General features: G+C 42.5%; 1 protein-coding gene across 16 annotated transcripts in view; it reads left to right on the plus strand.

The window, feature by feature from the left end:
- Positions 1-27,895, plus strand: part of MAST4 (microtubule associated serine/threonine kinase family member 4) — a 443,961-nt gene that overhangs the window by 404,535 nt on the left and 11,531 nt on the right. For 15 of the 16 annotated variants that reach the window (XM_053288778.1, XM_053288779.1, XM_053288782.1 and 12 more), the window contains 8 exons: positions 406-571; positions 5,245-5,346; positions 13,437-13,559; positions 14,328-14,440; positions 16,095-16,222; positions 16,567-16,799; positions 18,049-18,249; positions 19,122-19,351. In XM_053288778.1, coding sequence (XP_053144753.1) covers positions 406-571; positions 5,245-5,346; positions 13,437-13,559; positions 14,328-14,440; positions 16,095-16,222; positions 16,567-16,799; positions 18,049-18,249; positions 19,122-19,351 — 1,296 coding nt within the window. The remainder of the gene's footprint in view (positions 1-405; positions 572-5,244; positions 5,347-13,436; positions 13,560-14,327; positions 14,441-16,094; positions 16,223-16,566; positions 16,800-18,048; positions 18,250-19,121; positions 19,352-27,895) is intronic. The other variant, XM_053288780.1, reaches the window with a different exon arrangement.

Here is a 27,895-nt window from a genome sequence, read left to right on the forward strand (position 1 = left end):
TAAAAATCCTAGCTATGGCCCATTTCCCCTTAAGCATGCCTCATTACCATTTACCCACAATCTGTTCAGTGTAAGAGTTACTTAAGGTAAAAACCATTGCACTTTTCATGTTAAAATAAGAATGAGCCAATAGCCTTTAGTATAAATATGTGTAATTTACTGTGACCTCATATTAGCAAATGCCATATATGATATTCTGTACAGTATATTGTTTGTTTTGCATAAATTCAGTTGAAAGCTTTCCTAGAAAATTGTGGGAAAATATACATTTTCAACAATGTAAGAGTGCTATAAGAAACTTTGGAATTATCTACCATGGTTCTTTTAATCATGCATTGTTTGAAATTGACTGAGAAAGTGATACGCAAAAGTGTACTCAATTTTCCCCCCTTCTTTCATCTCTAGGTCTGTGGCACACCAGAATATATAGCTCCAGAAGTTATTCTAAGGCAGGGTTATGGCAAACCAGTGGACTGGTGGTCTATGGGAATTATCCTTTATGAGTTTCTTGTTGGGTGTGTGCCATTTTTCGGGGATACACCGGAGGAGCTATTTGGACAAGTAATCAGTGGTAAATATCACAAGGTTGAAATGGTTATCCTTGGATCCTTAAAACCATCTACTCCAAGATTAGCCACCTGGCCAGTTTTTAGTATCTCTGTCAGACCCTTTTTGTTACCAAGTCTTTAAAAAATGATAATCGTAAACATCCATTCTCCCCCCTCCCCCATGTAATCGGCCATTACATATATGTATACAGGAGGGCCTCAATATCTGCGAATTCGTTATCTGCAGATTTGCGTATCCATAGTCGGGTGATAGACCACGGCATATGTGGAAAAGGCTGGGGTGGGGGGGCACATGGACCTCATGTATCTGCAGGTCAGGGGTGGCTAGAAATGACCACAAGATCGTATCCGGCTGCCATTTAGTGTTTTGAAGTGTCAAAATGGCTCTGTGTTTTTTTTAAGAAAAAACCCAGTGATTTTTGGCTGATTTGGGGGTCATTCCAGGGTACAGCATGACTAGGGAGCAGCTAGTTAGGCTGCTTTCCCCCTTGAAAATCATTATCGTCATCAATTTAATGGCTGACATTTACTATAATGAGAGAAACAGTGGTAATTCTGTTTGCATGACCACCAGTTCTCTCTAGCATTGAGGCTGCCTTCTGGCTCCACTGTAGCCTCAATACAGAGCGTTCCACCTCCACTAGAATGTGCATCATGTCAGCTACTATGCTTAATGTGTATTAAGTACTGTACGTTACAATAAATAAACATTCAGAACAATCTCTGCCTCCAGATTTACAATCTGATGGACATCTTAGAGGAATATGGTTGGAGAAGGCGGGTGGAGGACAGGACAAAGAAACTATGCCAATGCTGTGGGGGAAATAAAATCAGAAAGAAATTCAAAGCTAAGATACCAACAGCTATGAAAAAATAATCATACTAGAAAAGCAAAAGAGGAAATAGAGGGGTTTTAAAAAGCTTTTTAAAGAGTGAGACTGCCGGGGTACCTATAGGGATTTGTTATGTTTCCAAGAAAAGGGCTGTAAGTTAAAAAAACCTAACTGAAGTACAAAATTTGGTTAGTAACTGGTTTCAGTACCATCAGTTAAATGAAATCTATAAGAAGGATCTTAAAGTTGGATTTGAGGATCAAATGTCGAGGTTTGAGAAGGAGCTGTGTGAAAATGATGAAAAATTAGTTTCTAACATGTATAAGCTGCTGCTTCTGGAGGAGACAAGAGATGAAGTGGTTAAAACAACTATGATAAAATGGGCTCAAGATGTGGGTCATAATATAGATATGGCAGCTTGGGGAAAATTATGGAAAATGGATTTAAAGTTTACTGCATGTTATACTCTAAAATAAAATTATTATAAGATGATGTACAGGTGGTATTTGACACCCAAAAATTAGCATTAATGTATAAAAATGTTTCAAACAAATGTTGGAAATGTGGACACTGTGAAGGAACTTTTTTTTCATATGTGGTGGTCTTGCGGGAAGGCAAAGGCCTTTTGGGATATGATATATAATGAGTTGAAGAAAATTTTTAAAATGGCATTTCCTAAGAAACCAGAATCCTTCCTGCTGGGAATAATGCAAGGAGAGTTTTCCAGAAGAAATTTAACATTTTTTATGTATGCAACCACGGCGGCCGGAATAGTATATGCGCAGAAATGGAAGGACAATGAAATGCCCTCAAAAGAAGATTGGCTGATAAAAATTTTGGAATATGCTGAGATGGCAAAACTTACAGTACTGATAAGGGATGAAAACTTGGAATGTTTTAAAGAAGATTGGAAACCATTCTTACTATACTTAAAGAACTATTTTTCTAATATCGATTTTTCAGCAGGGTTTGAAATTTAGTAATAATAGCAGGTCGGGTAGAGTAAAATCGAGTTTGTAATGTGTAGGATATATGCTTTGAATTATTATAGCAATGGTTGATTGTATAGTTAATGAATCGCACAGATTGGTGAGCGGGAAGTCAATATTTACTTAATTAGATGTAATGGGATTGTTAAGATATTGTAAAAACCAATAAAATTTTAAAAAGCGAAAAGAAAAAAAAAGAGTGAGACTGCCACAAAGCAGAGAATAGGCGTTTCAATCAAAAAGGAATTATGTCTGGATTTCTTTCAGAATTAGTAGTTTTTCAGTCCATAATTTTTAAAAAAGCAAAAAGAACTTTACATGTAATTCATTTGCATAAATTGGAAATGCCTAATGGCATAATGCAATAAATTAACAGAATGTAATAAAGTCCTAAAACAAATGTCTCCAAATAATAAATAATGGAGAAAAGAATTCAAATGCAGTTCACAGATTGTTAATGATTTCACTGATGGTTGTTACAGTATAATGTTATTTCTGTAACAGCTGTTCTTCTTTCATTTAAAATTCAATAACCTTTTAGATCTTAACCTGCAGGCCGACCCTAAGTATTGTTATGCAGCTTGTGGCAAAACTAAATGATAATTAAACAGCATCTATCACTATCCTACCTGCTGTTCTCATAAATTTTCCAGATGCATCGATGTAGATGGCCACTGTTTATGCCAAAAACTTACTGGAATGACATCTCTGTTTCTGGTTGTTTCCCAATCCATGTTACAAAATATGGTTAAAAAGTCCACTAGTGAAGGGGGGGGAGCTGTGGTTCTATATGTAAAGAGGTGTTCTATTAGATCATCCAGCTAGGCAGGTTTGTAAACTAATGAAACGGATTTGTGGCTTGTCTGTGGTAAATGACGCTTTATACAATATAATAGCTTTTTTCTGATGAGTTGCACCAAGACCTGATTGGCAAGGGGGGAATCAAATGTTTAATTAATGCAAATAGCAAATGCTGGATTTGTTTTTGATCCCTTACGGTACCAATGCATATTCATATTTTATTTTTCAAATCACATTTAAACTGCAATAAAAGCTGTAGGCAGGCACATGTAGAAATAACTCAAGCTTTTATTGTGTTACTTGCATGCATGTATGCATGTTTTATTATAAAGTTATAGACAGGGAGTTTTTAGAGTGGGGGGAAACCCAGATTGATCAGGATCAAGATCATCAGTCCCATCTAGGAAAATGTAAAACTGGGTCTCCACCACATACTCAGTTATCTTGCCCAAGAATGGCATATTGAAGACAGGCCAGTCAGGGGCGTAGCCAACATTGTGCGAACGGTATCAAAGAACCTGGGCTGCCAATGAAAAAGGCTGCCATAGCTCGGGCTCCGGAAGAGCCCCGAGCAAACTCCCCCATGCCCAGGCTCCGGAGAGCCCCAAGTGAGCTCTCCCCTGTCCTTTTCCAGGCAGCACTTGCTGCCTGACAACATTTTTTCCCTTTCCCTCGCTGGAGGGAGAGAAAGAGAAATACATGCTGTCAGGCAGCAAGCGCTGCCTGAAAAGGACAGGGGAGAGTTCACTCGCGGCTCTCTGGAGCCCAGGCGTGGTTGGGGGGAGTTAGCTCGGGTCTCTTGCGCAGCCCAAGCCACGTCCCCGTGCACATGACGTCACATGCAAGGGGCATAACTAGAGGCCCCGCTGAGCGGGGCCAGACACAGGCTGCCGTTTGGCTGGCTCCATGCCTGAGGCCAGTGATGATTATAGCTGAGTCCAGGGAAGGCTTTTTCAGTAAAGGGCTTACCACTGCTTCCTTCAGAGCTGATGGAGCTTTACCCTCCTTCAAGGAGGCATCTCAACCACACATCTGGCTAAGCTACGTAGTCAGGCATGGCAAGCAGGTAAGTGATCAGCCGCAGACTTTTCAAATAACCTGCTCACATCCTCAGGCTGAACAAGTTGAAACATATTGACAGCAACAGGGCAAAAAGGGGCTGAGGGCCTTGGTACCTGCTTGCCCTGTTGATATGGATATATCTGAGTTTGACAGCAGGACTTAAGTGAGAAAGAATGCAGTAACTTAATCAACAAAGTGTGTTGCAAACAAGTTGCAGTGGCCTACCCATGGTTCCTCCCTTTGTTCATGAGGGGCCAAATTGCAAATGACCCCTGATGACTTGAAATAGCTCTGCTGGACAGCACTGTGCAAACACGGTGGCAGCAGAGAAGTAAGATAACCTTGCCATCATCACACTGTGTAATAAGTCCTAACGTGAACTCTAGCCCATGCCTGGTCGGATTCATCATGACTTTTCTCCATTTTTGCTCTAGTCTTTGTCCCAAAGATTTCATTACGCTAACCTCAGAAAACCAAGGAGCTCAAGCTCTATGGCATGGGAGAGGGAACTTAGGAGTGATTGCATCAGTCACCTAGGTGATTTCTCCATTCCAGAGGTCAATCAAGGCTTTGATAGGACTGCCAGCCAGCTTTGGCAGCAGGAAAGTCCTCCTGATCAGTCAGGAATCCTTGCAAGGTGTCATTTTATCCTTTCAGCAATCCTCTGAGAAGGGCTTAAACAAAAAAGACAGCTCTACCCATTGAGTTTCCCAACAGAGCCAGGTTATGAACATCTGCCTTCCATGTTTAAATCCAACATTCTGTCCATTGCACCACGCTTGATAATCATACATGTGTGAAGCTCAACAGACTTCTATCAATTTGAAATATTTAATTATGTATAACCACAGTAATCTGATTTTTAAACAATAGCTATTATGTGTAGACAAGGATACCTAAACATAATTTTTCTGGGTATGCTGCTCAGGTCCATGCTGTATACTAGAAAATGTTTGAAACAACTTCACCAATTGTATTTCTCTCTGTCAGATGAAATCAATTGGCCTGAAAAGGATGAAGCACCACCTCCAGACGCCCAGGATCTGATTGCTTTGCTTCTGAGACAAAATCCCTTGGAGAGGATGGGAACAGGTTAGAAGGCATAGTTTTCACATTCATTTTTACCAGGATGCTAGAAATAGTATCTTTTTGGCTTGTCCTGTGGCTTTTGTTTTACTTTGTTATTGTTGTCCAAGAAATATTTGTTAGTGACCACAGTATGAAAATTAGTTACAGCATTACCTTCTAGTTTTATTCTGCCAAGTCATAGAACTTTCAACAAAGCTATAATTTAACCTGTCTTGTTAAGTTACCTATTTTAACCATGTTTCGGTAAGTAACCAAGTCTGCTCTTCAGCACAACCTGTTTAGTATATAAAGCAGGAATCTGAAAAAAATGCCTGTCTTAGTGCCTGTCACAGCCTTGCAAAGGTTCCAGTGTCGACCTTCCTAGGTACACTGCCTCACAAGTGTGCACATGCACTCATTTAACAGCAGTTTTTATCCCAGAGAAAAGGCAGGAAGTTTCTGAACTAATGTGATTGTCAACCTCTTTTAGTTCAGAAAGTGTTCAAGTATTTTTCTCCACTTTCCATACCAGAATCTCTGGTCTACAGCATGTGTGTGTTTGTTAATGTGAAAGCAGCAACTCCTCTTAGAGTTTTTGAGCCATATCCCAGATGTGGTAATGAAGACACGTCCTCTCAGTCAGGATTGCATTGCACCTTCTAGTTAGGGTGCAATAAATATGAACTGCCAAAAAGAAGTGAAATGTCAGTCAGCAATAGTTTCTGGAACAGAGGTTTCCCGTGCAGAACAGGAACACTTCAGTGTCTCAAAAAATTATCTCTGATCCACATGCCATATGCCATCTACTGCTACTCAGCCTTCTCGCTCACAAAAGAGGAAGTCAGTCTTCCTCTCCTGAAAAATGATGCAGTATACAGACAAAAACCAGATAACAGTGTTAAAATTTACCCATAACTGGGGAATATATTCCCCATTGCAAAGCTTTCATTGCAAAGCTTTCATTCCCCATTGTGTAGACCTCTGTTAGACCTCTGCCACTAGGGATGTGCACAAAACCAGTTTGCCCGGTTTGGTTCAAGACCTGACCAGACATATTGGGTTGTGGCACTTCCAAACTTTGGGCCTGGTTTGGTTCGAATTCGAACTGGTTTGGGCCCAGTTCAGGAGTGCCATCCATGTTAAAATTAGTAGTGGAAAATGATGGACTCACCGCCCTGGATTTGGAGGCCTGGGTGGTGGTGGTGCTGCAGCTGTGGGGTGGGGTGGGGTGGGCAGCTCTCCAGTGGCTTCCCCTCCACCTGCTAGACTATCCCTGATCTCCAAATTGCCACTTCTGCCCGTTTCAGGGCCATTTCTGACCTTTGGGAGTGCAGTAGCCATTTTGAAGGCTGCCACACATTCGCGTATGTCATTTGCATTGCTGGGCGACCCAGCCAAGCAAATGGCCAGCGTGCATGTGCAGCAGCTCCAAAATGGCCAGTGCGCACTCTCCAAGGATTGGAACAGCTCTGAAACAGGGTTAAATGGCCATTCAGAGACTGGGGGGATGCCAGCAGGGGGAGGGGAAGCCACTAGAGACGCCCCCTCATTGCCGCAGCAGCACCTCCTGGGTCTGCTGAACCTGATGGTGGTGGTGAGTCAGTTTAAAAAAACACCTAATTATATAATGTTTAGCACCCCCAAACTGGGCCCAAATTGGCCCAGGGGGTTCAGCTCGACCTTGAGCCAAACTGGCCCCGGTTTGGTTTGAGGTCAAGCCCTCAACCCAAGCCAGTTCCAGCTCGAGCCAGCTTGCACATCCCTACCTGCCACATTTCTTGATAGAAGTTCCGCATAGGAAGCAGGACACACACTTCCTCCATGCTGAGGTGCTGTCTTGATCATGTACTGTACTTACCTGCATCCAAGACTGGTTTCCCCCCGAATTTTTTTGATATTAGAAATCAGGAGGTCATCTTAGATTTAGAGGCCTGTTCCTTAGGAGTCAGTGCAGGTGTAACCTGTATTTAACCCCTTAAAGGGGGATCATCTTAAATTCAGTTCCGTCTTCAATTCAGGTAAATACAGTACTAATCGGGGGCCCCAGTTCAGCTGGACTCTCCTGTGCAATACACTTAGCATCATGGTTCACCCGTTCCTCCTCCTGATGTACGTTTTGCATTAATCAAAAGTACAGGGGCATGTTCATATGCTGCAGTTTACTCTGCCCCCCAAAATTATCACACTAGATTTCAGTGTGAGTGTCTGAACGTTTCCTTTGGATTTAGTCCAAAGAAAAGGCTTGAGGCTGGATGACATAATGCTTCCTTATCCTCCTCATTCAGTGCTATTCTTTTTTAGGAAAAACAGTAAAGCTGAAACATGAGAAGTTGAAAGAGATAAAAGGAAAGCAGAGAGGAGTATAGCTACTGCCTTTTGTACTGTGGACTGGGTGTAATCTGTGCTCTCCAGTCCTCCAACTCCAGCCCATTTTTACTAGGGAGGTTGATGATATACTAGTTACAGTAGATATATTTACGTTGGCCATTAATGGAATTGTGCATTTTTTTTAAAAAAAGAAACAAACGTATTGCTTTGAAATACAGTCACATTCGCTTTCTGTATTTGAGCGGGGAAGATATTGACAGTGTCATAATTTTATAGATTTGACTGTCTTACCACTTAGAACATAGCCTCTTCATCTTTAAATAATACTGGTTTGGAAATTAATACAAGCCTAATGTTTTAGCCATCTCTGGAGAGACTGCTAGTGGTTAGTATTCCAGACAGCATGAAGAATACTGCATGTGTTAAGTGCTCTTTTTTTAATTGCAAAAAAAAATAGAAATGTATAGTCAAAGAACTAGTGTATTAAAATAAATACTAGCTGGGCTGGGCACAGAGCATCTCCGCCTCTTGTTCTTGGCCCCTCTTCTTAGCCCTCCCCCTTCCAATGTTTTTCTCTCTCTGGCCGGCTGCCTGGCCAACCCCCCCCCCCCCCGATTTCTTCCCCCAGCAGCCGCCGACACTTTCTTCAAACACACCCAGCTGCCGCTTTCTTCAATACCACCACCCCGGCACCACTTTCCCCCCTGGTTCTTAAAGGTACCCCCCCACACCTTCAAACTAGTTCAGAGGTCCGTAAAAGGGCCTCTGAATCGGTTCCGTGCACATCCATAATCCAGGCCCAGGCCTGTCAGTGGCCTGAGGAGATCAAGCAGCAATGGTGGCAGCGAGGAAGGGCCCGGTCAACCACTGCCGCTTCCGCTCCTGCTCAGGGCTGCTGAGCCCATTGGCAGACACGCGAGGGACAGGACGGGCCCGGGCCTGTCAGTGGCCTGAGGGGACCAAGTGGTCATGGCGGCAGCAAGCAAGGGCCTGACCAACCGCTGCTGCTGCTCGGGGCTACCAAGCACATTGGTGAAGGCAGGCAGGTGAGGGCCGGACTGGGCCTGGGCAGGCAGCGGTAGCAATGAAGGGCCCAGTCAAGGAGAAGAAGCGGCTCAGGTGAGGGTGGTAGTTGTGCAGGAAGCAGTAACGTCGGCTGGGGTGAGTTGGACAGGGGTGAGTGGGAGAGAAGCAATGTCACGGGGGCATTGAGGATGTGTGAGTGGGGAGAGACTGGGTGTGAAGCAATGACAGTAGAGGGGATGAGGCAGTTTGTGGGGGGCTCAGGTGAGGGTAGGGAGGTCTCTGGGGTGAGGGGGCTATGGCGGAAGGCAAAGGGAGCAAACAAGTACTAGCACACAGATCCTCTGTGCAGTTCAGCTAGTCTACATGAAAAGGTTAGGAGAGATCATCAGGAGATTTGGTGCAGGGTGTTATCAATATGCCGATGACACCCAAATCTATCTGTCATCTTCACACATTATGCGAAGGCCCAGCTCCCTTGAGAAATCCCTAATGCTGGGAAAAGTTGAAGAAGAGGACAACCAGCAGCAAGGTGGATGGACTCGATTATGACAGCAGTGAATGCGCCACTGAGATACCTTAAAGGCCAAGTTGAAGATAGATCATCCTGGAAAGAATCTTATCTATGTGGTCTCTAAGAGTCAACACCAATTTGACGGCACTTAATCAATCCATCAGTTTAAGAGAACATCTTGTCCACTATGAGCCCCATTGCCCATCGAGATCATCTGGAGAGGTTTGCAGTTGCCACCAGCTCATCTGGTGGCCACGCAGAGGCAGGCCTTCTCTGTTGCCGCCCCAAGACTCTGGAATGTGCTCCCTGCTGAAATAAGAGACTCCTCATCTCTGACAACTTTTAAAAAGTCTTTAAAGACACATTTTTTTCACCCAAGCTTTTTAACTAGACTGATTTTGAATTTGTTTTAAGGTTTTTTTTCTGCTTTAACTTATTTTATGTTGTAAACTGCCCAGAGAACAAATATGATCAATAAACAGACAAAGTGGTAACTGAGAGCCAATTTGCTTTTTGCCCTCTGTAGAGATTTTTTAAAATCCCTTAACACTTTTGGGTGCTTTTGTACATGAGTTAAACTTATATCCAAAAACATTCAACAGTTTTACTTGGTTATCAACACTGTCTCTCCACAACTGCCACCCGCTATAGAATGCTCTACATGATTGGCAAGCTTTCTGTGCAGATCTATCCATCCCATATGTCTCATATCAAATTGAATCCAAAGAACAGAGAGGACTCTTCAAGAATGTAGATTTTAAAACCTGAAACCTTCAAGAAAGGGGAAAGATCACTACTCATTGTTCATGATGCGAACAAATCGTTATGTTGCCTAGTCATATACAACAGACTATGAAGAACAGAGCTTGTGAAGAGACAAGCAGAGAAGCATATTCTGAGATGAGGTTTCCATCTCCTTTACTAATTCAGATTAATAGATGCAAAAAGAATTACTTGGTTGGGAACTGGAAAATTCCCTGGAAGGCACTTAAGCCTCACAAAAACTAGCAATGTTATCAGAAGTGCTCCGAGATGCTGGCTAGACACCTCAACTATGCTTTTCGCTTAAAGTGGGGAAATTAGCTTGGCTTGGGGAACAGTTTGGTTTCAGTATCATTTAGAGCAAGTTTTGGTGTATTGGAAAGAACGACGAGGCAGAAATATAGTTTAAAGCTTTATTAAAGGTAGAAATGGGAATATAGATGGCAAAGAGAGTTTGATTAGGCAATACTATAAATCTTGGCTAGTATTCTAACTGGAAATAATTTAGCTGAAGTCAGTCAGTTTCGCTCAGGTTCTAAACCAGAGCTTGGCTTAAGGCTTGCTGTGGGAAGTGCTTGGAAAGCAGAAAAGGTGGCAGAGGAGGGAAAGAAGCAGCAAGAAGGCTTTAGAAGGGCCAGAAGTTAGTTTACCTATCCTTTCTGAGTAAGTTGGTGTGTTCATTGCACGTTGACAGGGAGGCCTCCTCACAAATAATCAGGCAGGAAAGAAAAGAGCAAGGAGTGAAGAGCTACAACTCGAATGTACAGATTCCAAGATGTTGCATTTTGGGTTCTTCCTTTCTCTGAGGCCATGTGGCTTAGATAGGGCAGATATACTCGAAATCATGCCCTCAGGCTTGAATTGAGTCAGTCAAGGGGGCTTGTCCTTTCCTTTAGGGCAGGGAATTTTTGTGAAACAAAGATGTCCATTGCTAGCTGGACTGAGTCACTTTGTGTGAATCTTGCCCCACAAAAGTCAAGGGTAAAGCTATGCAGATGTGCTGTGTGTAGTGAATAGAGCTAAGCTCGGTTGCTTACTGGGATGTCCTCAGGTGTAACAAGATTACACGCTGCTAGTTTCTATGAGCCACTTCTCCACTGAGTCCTTGCCAGGTTGTTAATTCATAACGAGTTGGGAAATGTACCGCATATCTATGCTACTCCTTGAAGGAACATTTCAAATTGTTATCTCATTTAGGTGAGGAAATTCCTCCCTGATTGGGAGTCACAGACTGATGGTTCTCTGCAAAGGAAAGGGGCAGGAGCTTCCGGTTTCATTCAGGTTGCTAATTGACCTTCAAGCACGTTGACCAACACTCGCTCATGCAAGTGACCAGCTGTGGCTCCTGCCAGACTCAGGCAGGATGAAATGTTCACTGATCATGAGCCCATGATCCAGTGCTGCTGGGATATTAAAGAGGGGGGTACTTTCCAGTGCTACCCCAAAATATGTCTGACTGGCAACACAATGTATTAGAAAATGGATTGAAACTGAGGTCCAGATTTTTCTTTCTGCATAACAGGCAAATAATAAACATAATGTTAAGGAATGATTGTTGTTTTCCAAAAAGGAGCTTTGCACTTTTAAAATGGAAACCAGTAATGTTGAATTGGCCATCCTTTGGCATTCATGGTCAGTATAAGCCACGTTAATCATACCCTCATAATGAGAAAATGCATGGATGGAATTCAAGCTGCCTACTCTCTGTTTTGGATGCCAAATGAATGGTGCAGGTGAGGCATTGCAAACATTATGGGGGGTCCCAAAACAGTGTTCCCTGTAACCGGGATTCCCAGATGTTGTTGACTACAGCTCCCATAATCCCCAGCCAAAGACCATTGCAGCTAGGTTGATGGGAGTTACAGGCAACAACATCTGGCAATCCTATTGCAGGGAGCACTGCTTGGGGACCCCCCTTAATGTTTGCCGCCTTAAAGCAAAACGAGTGAATGTCAGCAGCAATCACTGGCTGTGATGTTTCATAGAAACATCATAGCTGGGGTAGAGCAAAGAGACTCAGTCCTTGGCTCAGTTCTCACTGGATCTGCCGATATGACTGAGTGAGACAAATGGCTGCTCTAAACAATGTGGCTCCTAAAACAATGTTCCATGTGTGCCTCCTCTGCCTTGTCTAGCCATGCATATAAGGTATAAGTGAAGGAAATGTATGGTGCATGACTTAAGCAATCTTGTTCCACATTCATTAAAAAAATTGCAGTGTTGCTGTATTCCAAGCCAAAAAAATGAATACAAAGACACCTTTCTTTTCTCCTCCAATCTTCAGCAACATGCAGTTCCTGTATCTCACTGCCCATTGTGTTTCATGAGGATATATCTGCCTTTCTTGTAGCATGAATGATGATGTTTTAACAGTGAGATGCCAAGATCTGACTTTTGTAAAATAAGGTATTCAAAATGTCAGCCCCCCAAATCCTCTAAATCCAAATTTATATTTAGTTATTTTAAAAAAATTATATCCTGTCTTCTATAAAAATTTCCATAGCAGTTTACATAATGTAAGATTAAAAAGCACAAAACAGAACATAATACAACTCAAGTAAAAATGATTTTGAAATTACATTACTAAAAAAGAGCCAGCCAGAAAAAGTCAAAAAATCAATTTTATGGCATCGGTAGGAGAAACAAACAATGGTAGGAGAAAACACCTGATGAAAAGATAGCTTTCCAGCAAATGCTGGAAAGTCATTATGGAGGGGGCACCCCAGATTTCATGGGGAAGATGGTTCCACAAAGAGAGAGACACTACAGAGAAACTGATATGATGAAAGAATATAACAAAATATACCAAAAGTCCTTGCATAAAAACTTTTGAGAATTCAATATTTTATGGCAATCATCATTGATTATTTATGGAAGTGCCTAATGTAAACTAGGTGTTGTACATGATTAAAATAAATATGTCCCTCACTGCAAGATTACAATTTATAGAGAAACGTGAGGCAAAATGAAAAAGGGAGCGTGTAAGGGGAAATTCTATAATTTGAATACAGCTTTGCAGTAATTGTTTTGATTTTTATGTTTTGTTTTCTACTTCATATTGTTTAAAACAAGAGCCAAATATTTGTTGTTGATCCAGTTAGGTTATTACAAGACTTCATTGCAAGTAGATAAAATCATAAATTAAATTAAATTCTTTCCTCCAAAGGGAGGAAAGGGGGGAGAAGCATATCAACTGTCCATATTCTTTAAAAGCACATATGAATACATCTGTATGTTTTGATAGTTTATGACCTATGCTAGTCAGAAAAACCAGGCAGTGTGCCACTTCTGCCTTTTCAGAGTCCAACGTGGCTTCATGCAGTGCAGAAAACTCACTAAGTAGTCAATCATGTATGCCTACAGTATATTCATTAATGGCTTGTTTCTTTTCAGTGGGGCAAGTATACAATCCTTCAACATTTTTAATATAATCTGACTGAAGAATTTATTGGTATATAATCCAGATGGGTTTCTCTTGTTCCCCTAGGTGGTGCATATGAGGTGAAACAGCATCAGTTCTTCCAAAATTTAGACTGGAATAGTTTGCTGAGACAGAAAGCAGAATTCATTCCACAACTGGAATCTGAAGATGACACAAGCTACTTTGACAGTATGTATAGCATCGTACAATCATAAGAATTTAAGCTATTGCCCCATGCCCCCATGGTTTGTTTTTGTTTTTAACTGCATCTGGAGTTAGGGCCCAAAAAAGTATTGCGTTTCTTTTTTAGCCTCCTGATAATTTTAACAAAATGAATATGGTTACATAAGAACAGCCCTGCTGGATCAGGCACAAGACATATCTAGTCCAGCATCCATGCCCTCTCTCTTGCTGTTGCTCCCCTCCAACTGATATTGAGAGGCATTGTGCCTCTGAGCCTGGAGGTGGTCCACAGCCACCAGACTAGTAGCCATAGGCATTGATAGACCTGTCCTCCATGAATTTGTCTAAGCCCCTTTTAAAGCCATCCAAGCTGATGGCCATCACCACATCCCATGGCAAAGAATTCCATAGATTAGTTATGCGCTGTGTGAAAAATTACTTCCTCTTGTCAGGCCTACATTTCCCAACAATCAGTTTCATGGGATGACCCCTGGTTCTAGTGTTGTGAGAGAGGGGGAAAGATTTCTCTCTGTCCACTTTCTCCACTCCATGCATCATTTTATACACCTTGATCATGTCTCGCCTTAGTCGCCCCTTTTCCAAAGTAAAGTGCCCCAGATTCTGTAGCCTAGCTTCATAAGGAAGGTACTCCAGGCCGCTGATCATCTTGGTTGCCCTTTTCTGCACCTTTTCCAGTTCTACAAGATACGGCTCTGTTTGATTTCAAGCAATGGTAAATTCAGTATTTGAAGTATTTTTTTTAATACTTTATAGCACGCTCTGAGAAATACCACCATATGGAAACAGAAGAAGAAGAAGATACAAATGATGAAGACTTTAATTTAGAGATAAGACAATTTTCCTCATGCTCCCATAGATTTTCAAAAGTAAGCATTTGTGTGTTATTTTTCATGTGATCTATAGGCTGTACCATACTTGCAATAAGTGGATTGCAGAGGAAAACAGGAAGGAAAGGATTTCATGATAGATTATTGTGGGCCTTTTGTCTATTAAAAACTGTAAGGGCCTTTTTTACAAGCATCACATTTTTAAATGATCATTCTGTTAAGTTGAACTTACTGGGAATGATCTTTTCTTTTGGCTGAGGGGCTTGTCACCTCCCCCAATTCACTATATTCCGACAAATGTCCATGTGAAAAGTTGAAACTGGGGACGTTCTGGAAGCTAAAGTGAACATTTTGAAGATGAGAAAGTAATGAAGAAAAGCATGTGGACAGAGGAAAACAAGAAACTAAAATGTTGGTTTTAGTTTGAGTGGGGTAAAATGGAGCTAAGCTTTGAAATCCACAAATGAAATCATTGCAAGATTGAGTATGTAAAGGTCGATATTCTAGCAGTTTAACATATTATCTCTTAATGCATTTAAACACAATTTTGTTCATAGTAAGTAGTGTGAGAATGCTAAAAATATTGGAGTGCTAAATGTTTTATAAAGAGGTCTCTCTCAGTTTTTAAAGAAGGCTGCCAAGTCATAACAAAGTGTTAATTATCTTCAATGCAGCTTTTAATACATACACTACTTCTACTTTACCCTCTCAGAAAGCTTGTGGTGTGATGGGCTATATGTGTAAATAAAAGGGAAATTTTCTGTCATTGCGAAAATGATTTTTGCAGAATATACTTCAATGAAAGATATTTAACAAAACAGATATTTCTGTTCCCCTTATCCATAGCTATGTGCTTTCCTATCTGTAGCAATCCATAATTCCTTTCTTCTTTAGAGACAATTTAAGAGTGAAGCAGTGGAAAAGGGATGTGAAACCTTTGTCATGACTTGGCAGTGGAAAAGGGATGTGAAACCTTTGTCATGACTTGGCATCAGGAATCTAGATCTCAGACAGCAAGCAACATTTAAATCTTCCCTTTGCAAATTACTTCTGTTTATGTGTAAGAGAGGATACTACAAGAATAGCCTGATGTCGTATAGCCTAGCTCCCCCCCACCCCCATCACTGACAAGCTCAGTATGCGGGTTGTCAGATAAACAGCTGTTTTTTGGGGGCGGGCGTGTGTGCCCTAAATCTTTTAGTCAAGTAATTTATTCTCTTCTTCACAGTCAATTTCAGTTCATTTCCCCCCCTGCCTTGTACCTCTGACTGATGGCCATTAAATGATTCAGTGGGGTTCTTTGTTTTTTCAATGACTTCACGGTTAAAGAGTAATCTGAGATATGCATTGATCCTATATGATCTAGAAATCCTGAAGCATCTATAGATGTAGCATGCAGGCTCATAGTTTGTATAGTCAAAAGGTGAAGAGGAAATGAGATGAATTCATGACAGAAAAGATGCTATTAGCTATCCTGTTGCTTAGCTGAGAGACCAAGGAGAGTAGAATTGAAAATCATTTTAGAAACAGAGCCTCCTGGAAATTCATTCATCCTCTACTGAATGCCTTTAAAACTCCAGGATACTGCCTATATGTATTTAGAGCATACAGTGCTCTGCATGATAGGTATTTTTCTGAAGTTCTTTTAGATACAAATAACCGCTAGCTATCAATTCTTTGCCCCCATATACAGGTTTTTAGTAGTATAGATCGAGTAACTCGAAATCAAACTGAAGAGAAAGAAGATACAACAGAGAGGACCAAAAATGTGACACTAACATCTGTGGAATCTTTAAGTTGGAGTTCCGAATATTCTGAAATGTAAGTATATATTCCATATTTGTGTTTTGCCCAGATGATATTATCACATCTTCACAACTGCCCTCTGAAGTAGATTAGGCTGAGATGTAGTGACAAAAAGGCCAATAATGGAGCTACATGAGCCATATCCCGGTATTGTCTCCAGTTCAGATCCAACACTCTGCTATATCGTACTGGCTTTCTCTAGCAGTAAATATATCTGTAAAATTAGGTACAAAAATCAGTGCAACTGGGGAGGATTTGACAAATTCTTTTGTTTACTGCAGCATCTGTGAGCCTTGATGTGCTCTTCTGGTTATGTTCACCTGTTTAATTATATTATGCAAATGTCACTCTAAATGTAGGCAACAGCTATCTACATCTGTCTCCTCTGATACTGAAAGTTCCAGGCAGCGTCGCAATTCAGGGTTCCTTCCAAAACTGGCTGTATCAGCTGAAGGAGATCAAGAAGAATCCCCACGTTCTGCTGGATCCCGCAAAGATCAAGAAAAGGCTATGTTTGTTAATGAGGAAACAATTCAAGATGAAGTGGAGGTAACAACTCCAGCAAGCACTATCAGTAGCTCCACGCTATCAGGTAGGATATAAAAAAGGAAGTATTTTCTACAGTGTAATGTTGAGAGTTTCTTCTGCTTTGTAAAAGTAGAAATTTCATGCAGTTCTATGCACTGATTAGGGAGCTAGAGTAGAAGACCTCTAAGGTTCTGTAAGCCAGCCACTTATATAGTAAAAGTTGTTGAACACAGGAGATTTGTTCCCAGAATATTGTTTCATTTATTTGTTTTAGTCAAGAGTCATAACTTCTGATAGGAAAGCTTATAATAAAGATACAAATAAAATGTGAATCTAGATAAATTACCACAGGTGTTAATTTTATTTCTTTAGATTTTTATCCCACTTTTCAAGTAAAGTTCCCAGTGCTAGATCTAAAGCCTAAAGACTGAACCTGTGCTAGATTCTAAAGCCTTCATTGTCCTTAGAAATTATCCTTCCTACACATGAACAACTTTTTCTTGTTAGTCTCTGTGAATATTTATATTTGATGCCTCAGCTGCAGCTGTTTCCAATGTAGCTGAGTGTAAAGAACATTTATGTCATCAAAACAGGAAGAGAGGCTTCATATATAACAGGGCTACACAGCTTCAGCCCTTCAGCTATTGTTATACTACAACTCCCATTATCCCTAGCCGCAGTGGCCAATAATCAGGGATGATGGGAGTTGTAGTCCAACATCAGCTGGAGGACTGAAGTTGTGCAGTCCTGATATATAAAGCAATAGTGTACCTTATGCTTGTTTCTGGGTACATTTTGTAGTTAAAGGAATCCTGCATAAACAAATGGCAAACGGTATGTCTAAATTGGGCAGTGCCATCTTACCTTTCCCCAAGGTCATGCACTTGTGCAGAGATGAAACTCAACTATGGATTGAGATTAAGATTGGTGGGATTACCTGCACTTTTCTCTCCCTCCCCTTTTGCCCATGAATTTTCTCTTCCCCCACTTCCATCCTGTTTTGACACTGTATTTGACAGTTGCCTGTTCTGATTAAGGAAAATGCTACCAGTGCTGTTGATAGGCATCATGTCATATCAGGAGGGATATGAGACAATCAGTGTATGGAAGGGGAGAAGCAGGCAAAGAAGGGTGATCTCACAACTCATTCCTGATCTCTAAACATGATTAACATTCGCTCAGCACTGGCCCTAACATTTTATTATGTGTATTTGGTGTCCAAAAAATGATCATTACCTTGTAGTTTTATTACCCCCACCCCCAACTTTTGGTTTGTTTGTTTCTTCATTGTTCATCCCTTTTCTTTTGTGCAGTTGGCAGCTTTTCAGAGCACTTGGATCAGATAAATGGAAGAGGTGAGAGTGTAGACAGCACAGATAATTTCTCAAAGCCATCCAGTGAACCAGCATCTCATATGGCTCGTCAGCGACTAGAAACGACAGAGAGAAAGAAAATCTCTGGAAAAGTCACAAAGTCCCTGTCGGCGAGTGCTCTGTCCCTCATGATCCCAGGAGGTAGAGATTATGATTATAGCTATGAAATTGATGATTATATGTAACCTCTTTCTCTTAATGTGTTGGTCATTTCCTTGTTTTCCTTGATAGTATTACCTGAAGTAGCAGTTTGTTTGTTTGTTTGTTTGTTTGTTTGTTTGTTTAATATTGCCATTTATGGAATCTGTTTGTATAAGTCTTGTTTGGCTTCCTTCTTAATACAACAGAACAGAAACTTAATTTTCTGATACAAGATTCGTGTTTGGTTGTAATCTGATGGCTCTGATGCATCCATAGAGCTCAGTGTGCATATAGAGCTTAGTGGGTTTTATTTGTATATAGATTGTTTTTTCTGTAAGTAGGTTGATAACTGATAGAAGTAATAGGGAGTACCTTGAGCAGAATATTTATCTCCCAGGATAGACAATAATATAATAAATAGCAGGCAATTTTCACGTACCTAATTCTTTGGATGTTAAATTGTTCCTTTGGTCCTTAAATACAGTTGGTACCAAAGGATAACATAAGCTTTTTCAGATGTCTGGAACACACACAACTTCACAAGTGAGCAGGATTTCCATAATGGAGTTCAAAACTTTTAGTTAGTTAAGCTATTGGAGTTGCCAAGTGGGAGATGCAGGAAATAGAATTTGAAATGTGTAAGAGGGGTTAACCTTGTCAGAAGCACATAAGCCCCTAAGTTGATAGTTATTTTCCCCATCTAGTAAAATATGTAAATCTTAAATGTTTTGGAAACTGCTCTGGGTGGTGATGAAGGGGGTGAACCTTCTTTAGCTGCAGTTACATTTTCAAGTTGTGTGTATGGGTACCACTGTTGATATACATCCAAAAAAAAAGTCAGATCGTGCTAAATAGAGGACCATTTGTTCCAGATATATTTGGTGTGTCTCCTTTGGGAAGTCCAATGTCCCCCCATTCCGTGTCTTCAGATCCCTCATCTTCCAGAGATTCTTCTCCTAGCCGTGACTCCTCAACTGCTTCTGCAAGTCCTCACCAGCCTGTCATAATTCACACTTCAGGCAAGAAGTATGGATTCACTATCCGAGCGATCAGAGTGTATGTGGGCGATAGTGACATCTACACAGTTCACCATATTGTTTGGGTAAGGCTTTCCCCTCAGCTTTTCTTGTTCATAGTGGCCAACATCTTTACCAACATAGCACTTGCAGAAGGATGCTGCACTAGCACAAAGCTGTGCTAGCTACTTGTGCTAGGTCTGAGCTTGTGTTCCAAGCTAGTATTGCACCACTGCGAGGATGCCTCATTTGTTTTAAAGGGAACCTAAGAGTGTAATTCCGCAATCCAGTATGTGATCTTCTTGTGCTAGTGCAACTTTGTTCATTATACACGACCACTTTGTTAGGATGTTAGCCATTATTTGAAACAGCACATTTTTCAATTTACTGAATGGTGACTTATGTATCATTAATTTGATAGCATTCTATCCAGGTTATCTGTCTTACAAGGAGGCCAAATCTTCATTATCTAGCATCCTAGTCACAGACTGGATTTGAGATCAATTCTCTGAGATCAATACTATATTCTCTGTAATGCTTAGTGTGCTTTCCAAGCTTACTTAAATAGTGTGTGACTGCAAGTAACGTAATCCAGGTCTCCTAAGTCCGAGGACCAAATCCACTCAAATAGCTATGGGGCCATGTGACGGCTGCAGCACCCTGTGAAATATACCAACAGTATATTTCACAGGGTGCTGCAGCCGTCACATGGCCCCATAGCTATTTGAGTTGTATACCAGTATCCTAGGCTTCGTTTAGAAAAGTATTATGCCATATTGTTTTATTTTCCAATTAAATTAGGCATATAAATTGGTTATCTTAGCAAACTGAATAATGTATTACAACTTAACCTGGTTGACTAAGCTGTATTGATGATGTAATAAATATAGATGCAGAACAAAACATTTACATAGAATGCGTAGTATTTAAAAGGGAAAGGCATGTACAATTGTTTTATAATTGTTTTATTCTAGGGGTTATAAACCGACTGATTTTTGCTGTTCAGTTTGAATTCAGACCGAATTTGAACCGAACTGCCAGTCTGCAAACCTGTTAGTTTCAACCGACCAATCAGTCTGGTTGGTTCGCTCAAACTGGTTTGACAGTCTGAGGGGCTATGCTTGTAAAGGGTGATCGGGGAGGGTGATCAGAAGGGTGATCGAGGGAGGCAGTGGCGGTGAGAGGGCACCTTTAAAAGTAGTAGCTGCTTACCAATCTGGCTGTGGCAGCTCCAGGAAATCCCGGTGCTTTCCCCAGCAGCCTGCCCCCACAATGGTGCCATGGTTCCAGCCTCTGCAGATGTGCAGAGACCATTTGCATGGTCACATGTGTGCAGAGGCTACGCAGATGGCCTCCGTGCATCCACAGAGGCCAGAACCACGCTTCTTGGGGGAGAGCTGGGGTTTCCAGGACCTGCCACCAGATCACTAAGCACCTACTTTTAAAGGTGCCCTCTAACCACCAACACCCCTGGCCACCCTTAGAAGCCTTTTAAAGGCAAGATTCCCCATTTGCTTGTAAAGAGGAATCCTCAGCAGATTCCCCTTTACAAGCATAGCCACAGACCGGGCTCAGTCCAATTCAGTCGCAGACCAAACCGCCTCTCCTGGAGGCCAGTTCTGTTGGTTATCAAACTTGAACCAGCCCGGTTTGTTGCAGCCCAGTTTGTTGCACACTGGTTTGTGCACACCCCTATTTAATTCTAATAGTCTCTCTTGCCACAATTCCATTGAAATGAACAGCATTTTCACAATAGTGTGTTAATACTGACTACATAGAACTTAACAGGAAATCAAATCAGTCCTCCCTTAATGTATTTACTGTTCATCAGGTTGATTTTGTTTAAGATACAATAATTTATGTGACCTGATTCACAGACCAAGTGATCAAGATCTCTCTTCATCTCACATGAACAGGAGATTCAAAAGCAAAATCTTCAGGAATATGACTGAATGACCTAACAGCTTGCTTGTAGTCAGGACCCCATTGCTAGCAATTCAGACAGGAACTTAATGCAGTCAAGATTATAACCATACAAAATTACTTATTCCTTGCTGCTGAAAGAGGACATCCCGTCGGTTATACTTCCCCGTTGCTCCAGATGCAGGACTATGCAAATTAATTTAGAAAGCTTAAATAGCCCTGGGAAGGGTAACTGCCCAGTTCTGATAGTCCTGCGTCTGCTCCAGAGACAGCCTTTTTGCCTCACTCCCAGATGTTTTCCACTTTATTGCTGTTCCTTGTAGCTCGTTTTCAGTTATTTTATTCGACTAGCTTTCCTTTCCTTCTCCTAATTATTTTTTTAAAGCCCTTGTATCTTCTCAATTCCTCTTTATCCTGCTCCTCTCCTTTCATCTTCCCTTGAACCAGAAGCTAGGATGCAGAGCAGTCATCTGATCCGGAACATCTTCATTCCTAGGGGTAATCAAAAGCATGCAAGTTTTCCTCCACTGAGGTCCCCCAGCAGCGCACTGAGCACTATGAAGCCATTGTCATTGCCTGCTGTCCCAGACACAGTGGTCATCAGAGATTTGGGGGAAGGGCTGTCGGGCCTCCCACCGGGCTGCGAGTCCTGCTATCTCCAGGGAGGTAGGAGACCCCAAACCCTCCCAAGCCTGCTCAGGATGCAAGGAAGCTACTTGCCTCCCTCTTCCAGCGGCGCCCTCACTCCCAGCGCCTTCTGGGCCTTCAGAGATGGCCCCAGAATCACCTGCCCTGTCTAGAGGGCTAGCTCATAGCCACAAGGGCCATGAGGATCCCCTGCTCACCACGAGGGAAACACAGGCCTCAGCAGCAAGGAAGGAGGAGGATGCTTGGTTTCAGACACCTGAATTAGTCCTCAGAGGCCACAGCAACCAGGCTCAAATATGGTGTGACAGCAGAGCAGGCTAATTAGATGCCGTGAGGGCAGGGCCATGGATGCCCTCTTCAAACAGTGAGTCCCAATTGGATAGCCATGGGGCCTATCAGACCACACCCAACAGACCCCCACCCCTGAACTGGTGGACCTTACTGGGGATGCTTCCCCTTCGGGTGCATTTAATACAGCATGGCAGGCCTGGTTTAAAGACCTGCAAGAGAAGTCTTTCCAACCTTCCAGGCCATCAAAGGGTGCACGACATAAATGACGAAAGAGAGACCCATTTCCTTTTCCTCAGAAACCAGACTCCCAGAAAATCTAAAAAGAAAAGTAAGGTTCTTCACTGTGATCTCTGTGCATCACACTTCAGTGCTTCCAGGGGATCCGATCATTCCAGGGGACCAGGATCCCAATGTTGACACTATTGAGGAAGGGGAATAGTCAAACTTCCAACTTACTGAATCCCTTTCTACCTCTCACAGATTGTTTATCCCAGATGATTTTGCCCCTCTAATAAGTAAGGCAGTTAACACTCTGGGTTTCCAGCTGGGCTCCCCACAAGAGCACCAATCCAATTCTAAGGGAGACCTCGTATTTCCTAAAAATAAGACCAGGTAAAAGAATTTTCCTTTCCCAGAATTTTTCAGTGACATAGTGAAACAAGAATGGGCATTGCCTGCTATAACCAGGAAGCCTAGTACAGTAGCCAGTAGGTTCCTCAAAGTGCCTCCTACTGATGTACCTGTAGTGGACCTTATATTGGGTGCAGTGCTCCCAAAAGATGGAGACACCTCCTTCAGAGACTCTTCTGAAAAAAAGATAGTCTTCCCTTAAAAGAGCTTGTGAAGTCCGCTCATCTTCAGCTAGTGATGTGCATGACCGCAGAGGTGTGGTCCAGTGCCAGCGGGGGGTGGCTCTTTAAGGGCGGGGGGTTGTACTTACCCCTCCCGCCACTTTCCCCCCTTTGGCGCTCCATTTTTTAGTGCAAATTTTGGGGTGGCAACGTTCATCTCTGCTGCCCCTGCCCCCTTGTTGACAGGTAAAAGCGGAAGTAACTTCTATGCATGCGCCTGCCGCTGAGGCGCACGCACCGCACAACATGCGCACGCAATGGGTGATGTGTATGGTGCGCGCGCGCCAGCAGCAGGTGCATGTGCAGAAGTTACTTCCGCTTTTACAAGTCAACAAGGGGACAGGGGCAGCAGGGAGGAACGCTGCCGCCCCGAAATTTGCACTAAAAAATGGAGTGCAGGGGGGGGGAAAGTGGTGGGAGGGGTAAGTACAACCCCCGCCCTTAATGAGCCACCACCCCTCCGGTGACAAACCACCGGACTGGGCCATTTGCGAACTGGTTCGCAGGCCTCTAACATGGCCTGCGGACTGGTTCGTGCACATCCCTATCTTCAGCTATCCGCTCATCTTCAGCAGCCTTCATTATCTCTAGGGCTTCACTTCTGTGGGTTGATGATTTAATTTAAAACACATGAGAGGACCCAATATGCCTAAAACAAACATCATTAAAGAACCATAAGGCACATGTCTTCATGGCTGACGCCACTATGAACTCAGTAGGCTTCACAGTCAAGTCCACCATTTCCATTGTAGTGGTAAGGCAAATACCAATTCTCGCTCCAAAGTGGCGGCTGTCCCTTACATAGGTTCCAAGCTGTTTGGTGATGGAGCATTAATTGACCTATTCATTGGAACCAAGAGTAAGAGAAGAGCCCTTCCTACAACACACAGGGACTCCCGTAGGCAGAATAAACAGCCCTTTCATCCTTTCAGGGCTCCCTTCATGCCCAGGGAAAGAGACAACAGAGTACAGCATCCTCTTTGGAACAGATTTAGACCCAACGACAAACCTGCTGGACAACTATGTCAGCCCTTCATGGGACAGACTAAAACAATTAGACAGCAATCCTGACTCACGGCCACTCTTGGTGGGGGGTTGCTTATCACAATTATTTCATGCTTGGGAACGGTCCACCAATGATAGGGGGATCGCTCAGACCAAAGGGGTTTGCTCCATTCTGTTCACCGTGCTGAAAACGGATAGCTCTCTCAGAGAAGTCCTGGATCTCAGTTTTCTCAACAAATTCTTCACACACACAAAATTCAAGATGGAGACTGCAGAATCAATTACAGAATCTCCACCGCCACATCGATCATCTCACCTTCATAAACCTGACAGAGGCCTATCTCCACATTGCAATTCATCTAGACAGCCGGCTACTCCAAATATGCAGGCAGGCACTATCAATAGAAAGATAGACCTTTCGGTCTATCTTCAGCACCCAGGGTGTTCACGAAGGTCATGTTAGCACTCATAGCACATCTCAGGCTCTAGAGCTTCAGAATCTTTGCCTATCTAGATTACCCGCTCCTCAGGGCACTGGATCTACCTTCAGCCCGGTCAGACCTATTATTATTATTATATTTATTTATTTATTTATTCATTCATTCATTCATTCATTCATTCATTCGATTTGTATACCGCCCTTCCAAAAATGGCTCAGGGTAGTTTACACAGAGGAATAATAAATAAATAAGATGGCTCCCTGACCCTAAAGGGCTCACAATCTGAAAAGAATCATAAGATGAACACCAGCAACAGTCACTGGAGGTACTGTGCTGGGAGTGGATAGGGCCATTTACTCTCCCCCTGCTAAGTAAAGAGAATCACCACGTTGAAAGATGCCTCTTTACCAAGTTAGCAGGGGTAACCTAAACCTTTCACTCAAGTTTTGTCCATCCACGGGTTCATAGTCAAAGAGTCAACTTTCTCCCTCTCGGAGACTATGTCATCTGGGGATATAGACACCACCCCAAACAGGATATTCCTACCCCAGGAATGCATTCATAAGATCCTGGCCACTATTTCTTTGATTCACCCAGGCAACAGGATACTGCTTCTAACTGTAACTCACCTACTGGGGCCAATGGTGACAACCCTAGAGGTAGACTGGGCCAGGTCACACCTGCACCCACTCCAGTGGTTCTTACTCCCTTATCAGAATGTGATAGCACTAACTTCTCAAATGAGTTTTAGTGCCCCTCAGTCTCCATCAGTTCCTAAATTGGTGGACAACTCAGAACCATCTTTTCCAAGGAAAACCATTTCTTGACCCACTCAAGAGTCGTCATAATGACTGATGTCAGCCTCCAGGATGGGGAGCCCACTGCCTCCAGCATTCAGCTCAGGGGAAGTGGTCCCCACAGAAAAGGGATCACAGCATTAATTGTTTGGAGCTGAGAGCCATCCGCCTTGCATTGATGGCTTTTCAACACTTGCTGAGAGGCAAACATGTCCTGGTCTGCACGGACATCACCACAGTGAAAGCCCATATCAATCGCCAAGCAGCAACACTTCTGCAGTGGGCGGAAACAATCTGGCAAGCTGGAGCCAGCGTGTAGTGGTTAGAGTGCTGGACTAGGACCAGGGAGACCTGAGTTCAAATCCCCATTCAGCCATGATACTAGCTGGGTGACACTGGGCCAGTCACTTCTCTCTCAGCCTAACCTACTTCACAGGGTTGTTGTGAGGAGAAACTCAAGTATGTAGTACACTGCTCTGGGCTCCTTGGAGGAAGAGCAGGATATAAATGTAAAAATAAAAATAAATAAAATAAATCTGGCATCCCTGTGGGCACATCATGTGAGTGGAATTCTAAACACCAAAGCGGATTGGTGGTAGACAGAAATTCACCCAACAGAGTGGAGCCTCAACCATCAGGCTTTCTGCCTACTCACAGTGCTCTTCAGGTGCGCACAAGTTGATCTCTTTGCAACACCCAACAATGCCAGACTTCCAAGTTTCTTCACCCACTTCCCATGTGAGAAAGCAGAAGTGAAAGATATACCATGACCACAGGAGATGCTGTATGCCTTTCCTCCTGTGTCTCTGATCAGCAGATTCCTTCACAGGAATTCATCCTAGTAGCTCATACTGTCTGAGGAGACGCTGATTTCCAAAGATTCTCCATTTCACCATAACATACTCGTGGTTCTTGCCAGTCTCAACAGACCTCCTACAGCAAGGACCCATCGTTCACCACGATTCAGCTTGGTTAAAATTTGCCACATGGAGACTGAAAGAAACCTCTTGAAACAGCATGGATATTCCAGCACATGATTTTGGCTCCCAGAAAAGCTTCCACTAATCTAATATATCAATTCACACCTGGCGTTGGTGCACTAGACACCACAAACGTAGGGAAATGTGCAGTCTCAAGGACTTCCTTGATTTCTTACAGGAACCCTTTCTTATAGGAGGGTTTGGGCAGGGGTCTGAAAGTGAACATGCTAAAAAGACAAGCAGCAGCACTTTCAGGACTTTTGATCTCTAACACCCGTCAGCAATACTTCACACAATCTCACCTCAAACATTTCCTCAGAGGAGCTGTGCTTCTTTCACTGCCTACAGTACACTGTTTCCCTACATAGAATCTTCACACTGTACTCTGGGAGCTACAAGGCTCCCTCATTTCACTGGCATACAATACATTGAAACTACCAATGCCCCTGCATCTCTGTCTCAGCTCATTAGACTAGGGCAGCAACCGCAATGGCAGCATTTTCTACAAACGCTCCTCTGTCAGAGAGATGTAAAGCGGCAACATGGTCATCCCCATCTACCTTTATGAGACATTACAGGATGGACACTCAACGCTCTGCCAAAGCCACTTTTGGTAGAAGATTGCTACAGCAGGTACTCTTTCAGCAGTAGTCCCGGAATCCTCCCACCTGGGCTCATCAGCTGTGGCATGTCGCATGAGATGTCTTCTTTCAGCAGCAAGGAAAGCAGCATTGGTTACTTACCAGGAAGGCTTCTTCCTGCTGCTGGATATGAGGATATCTTGGCCCATCCACTTGGGCTCTCTGGGTCTACTGCAGGGACTTCATTTTCTCTCTGCTGTTCCTTAAAATTGTTCTCTAAGTTGATGTTCTTTGTTATCTCAACTTGGCTGTTCAGGTGGGGTTATCCTTCCCGGGGCTGTTAAAACTTTCTAAGTGAATTTGCATAGTCCTGCCTCTGAAGCAACAGGGAAGTATAACTCACGAGATGTCTTCATATTAAGGAACAAGAATAAACCTTCACAATAAGTAATCAGTGCTCCTTTCCTTGTAGAAAGTAACAGTTATCCATGTCATATACTGTAATCTCTTCATGGGGCAGATCCTTAATGGATAGAAGCCATTTTATTGGCTAAATGTTGGGGAGGGTTCAGTGTTTACTGTTGGACACTAGTCGGTCAGAATTACTACAGTTGCTTGTTTAATTTGAAATTTGTTCAGTTTTATTAAAAGGAATTTTAAAATGGGGGGAGTACATAATTTAGTTTTGTTTCCTTTTCTCTCTCACTACTTGGGTTTCATCCTTTGAATTATTTGGAAGACTGTAATTAATGCAATTTCTATACCGCCCTTCCGGTTGCACACAACCACAGCAATATTGCAGTACCTTGTCTTTCAATACACTTGAGTTCAGGTTCAGACACTCACTTATTAAATGAAAAAGTGAATTGAAGTAATCAAAACTGCTCACATTTTTATCAAATTTGGAATTAAAATTTGAATGCAGATCACATTAAGAAATAGGGCTCTCCATTATTTTTCCATGTGAATTTGTGAAACAATTACAGTATGTTTTGTTCTTCTACAGCCAAATCGGTATATTGAGTGAGTGAGTGAGTGAGTGAGTATGTGTTACAACTGCAAAAAAAAAGAGACTTCTAATTCTAAAATATAAGGATTTTTTGGTGTGTTTCCT

The sequence above is a fragment of the Hemicordylus capensis genome, chromosome 2 (assembly GCF_027244095.1).
Source record: "Hemicordylus capensis ecotype Gifberg chromosome 2, rHemCap1.1.pri, whole genome shotgun sequence".
NCBI classification, from domain to species: domain Eukaryota; kingdom Metazoa; phylum Chordata; class Lepidosauria; order Squamata; family Cordylidae; genus Hemicordylus; species Hemicordylus capensis.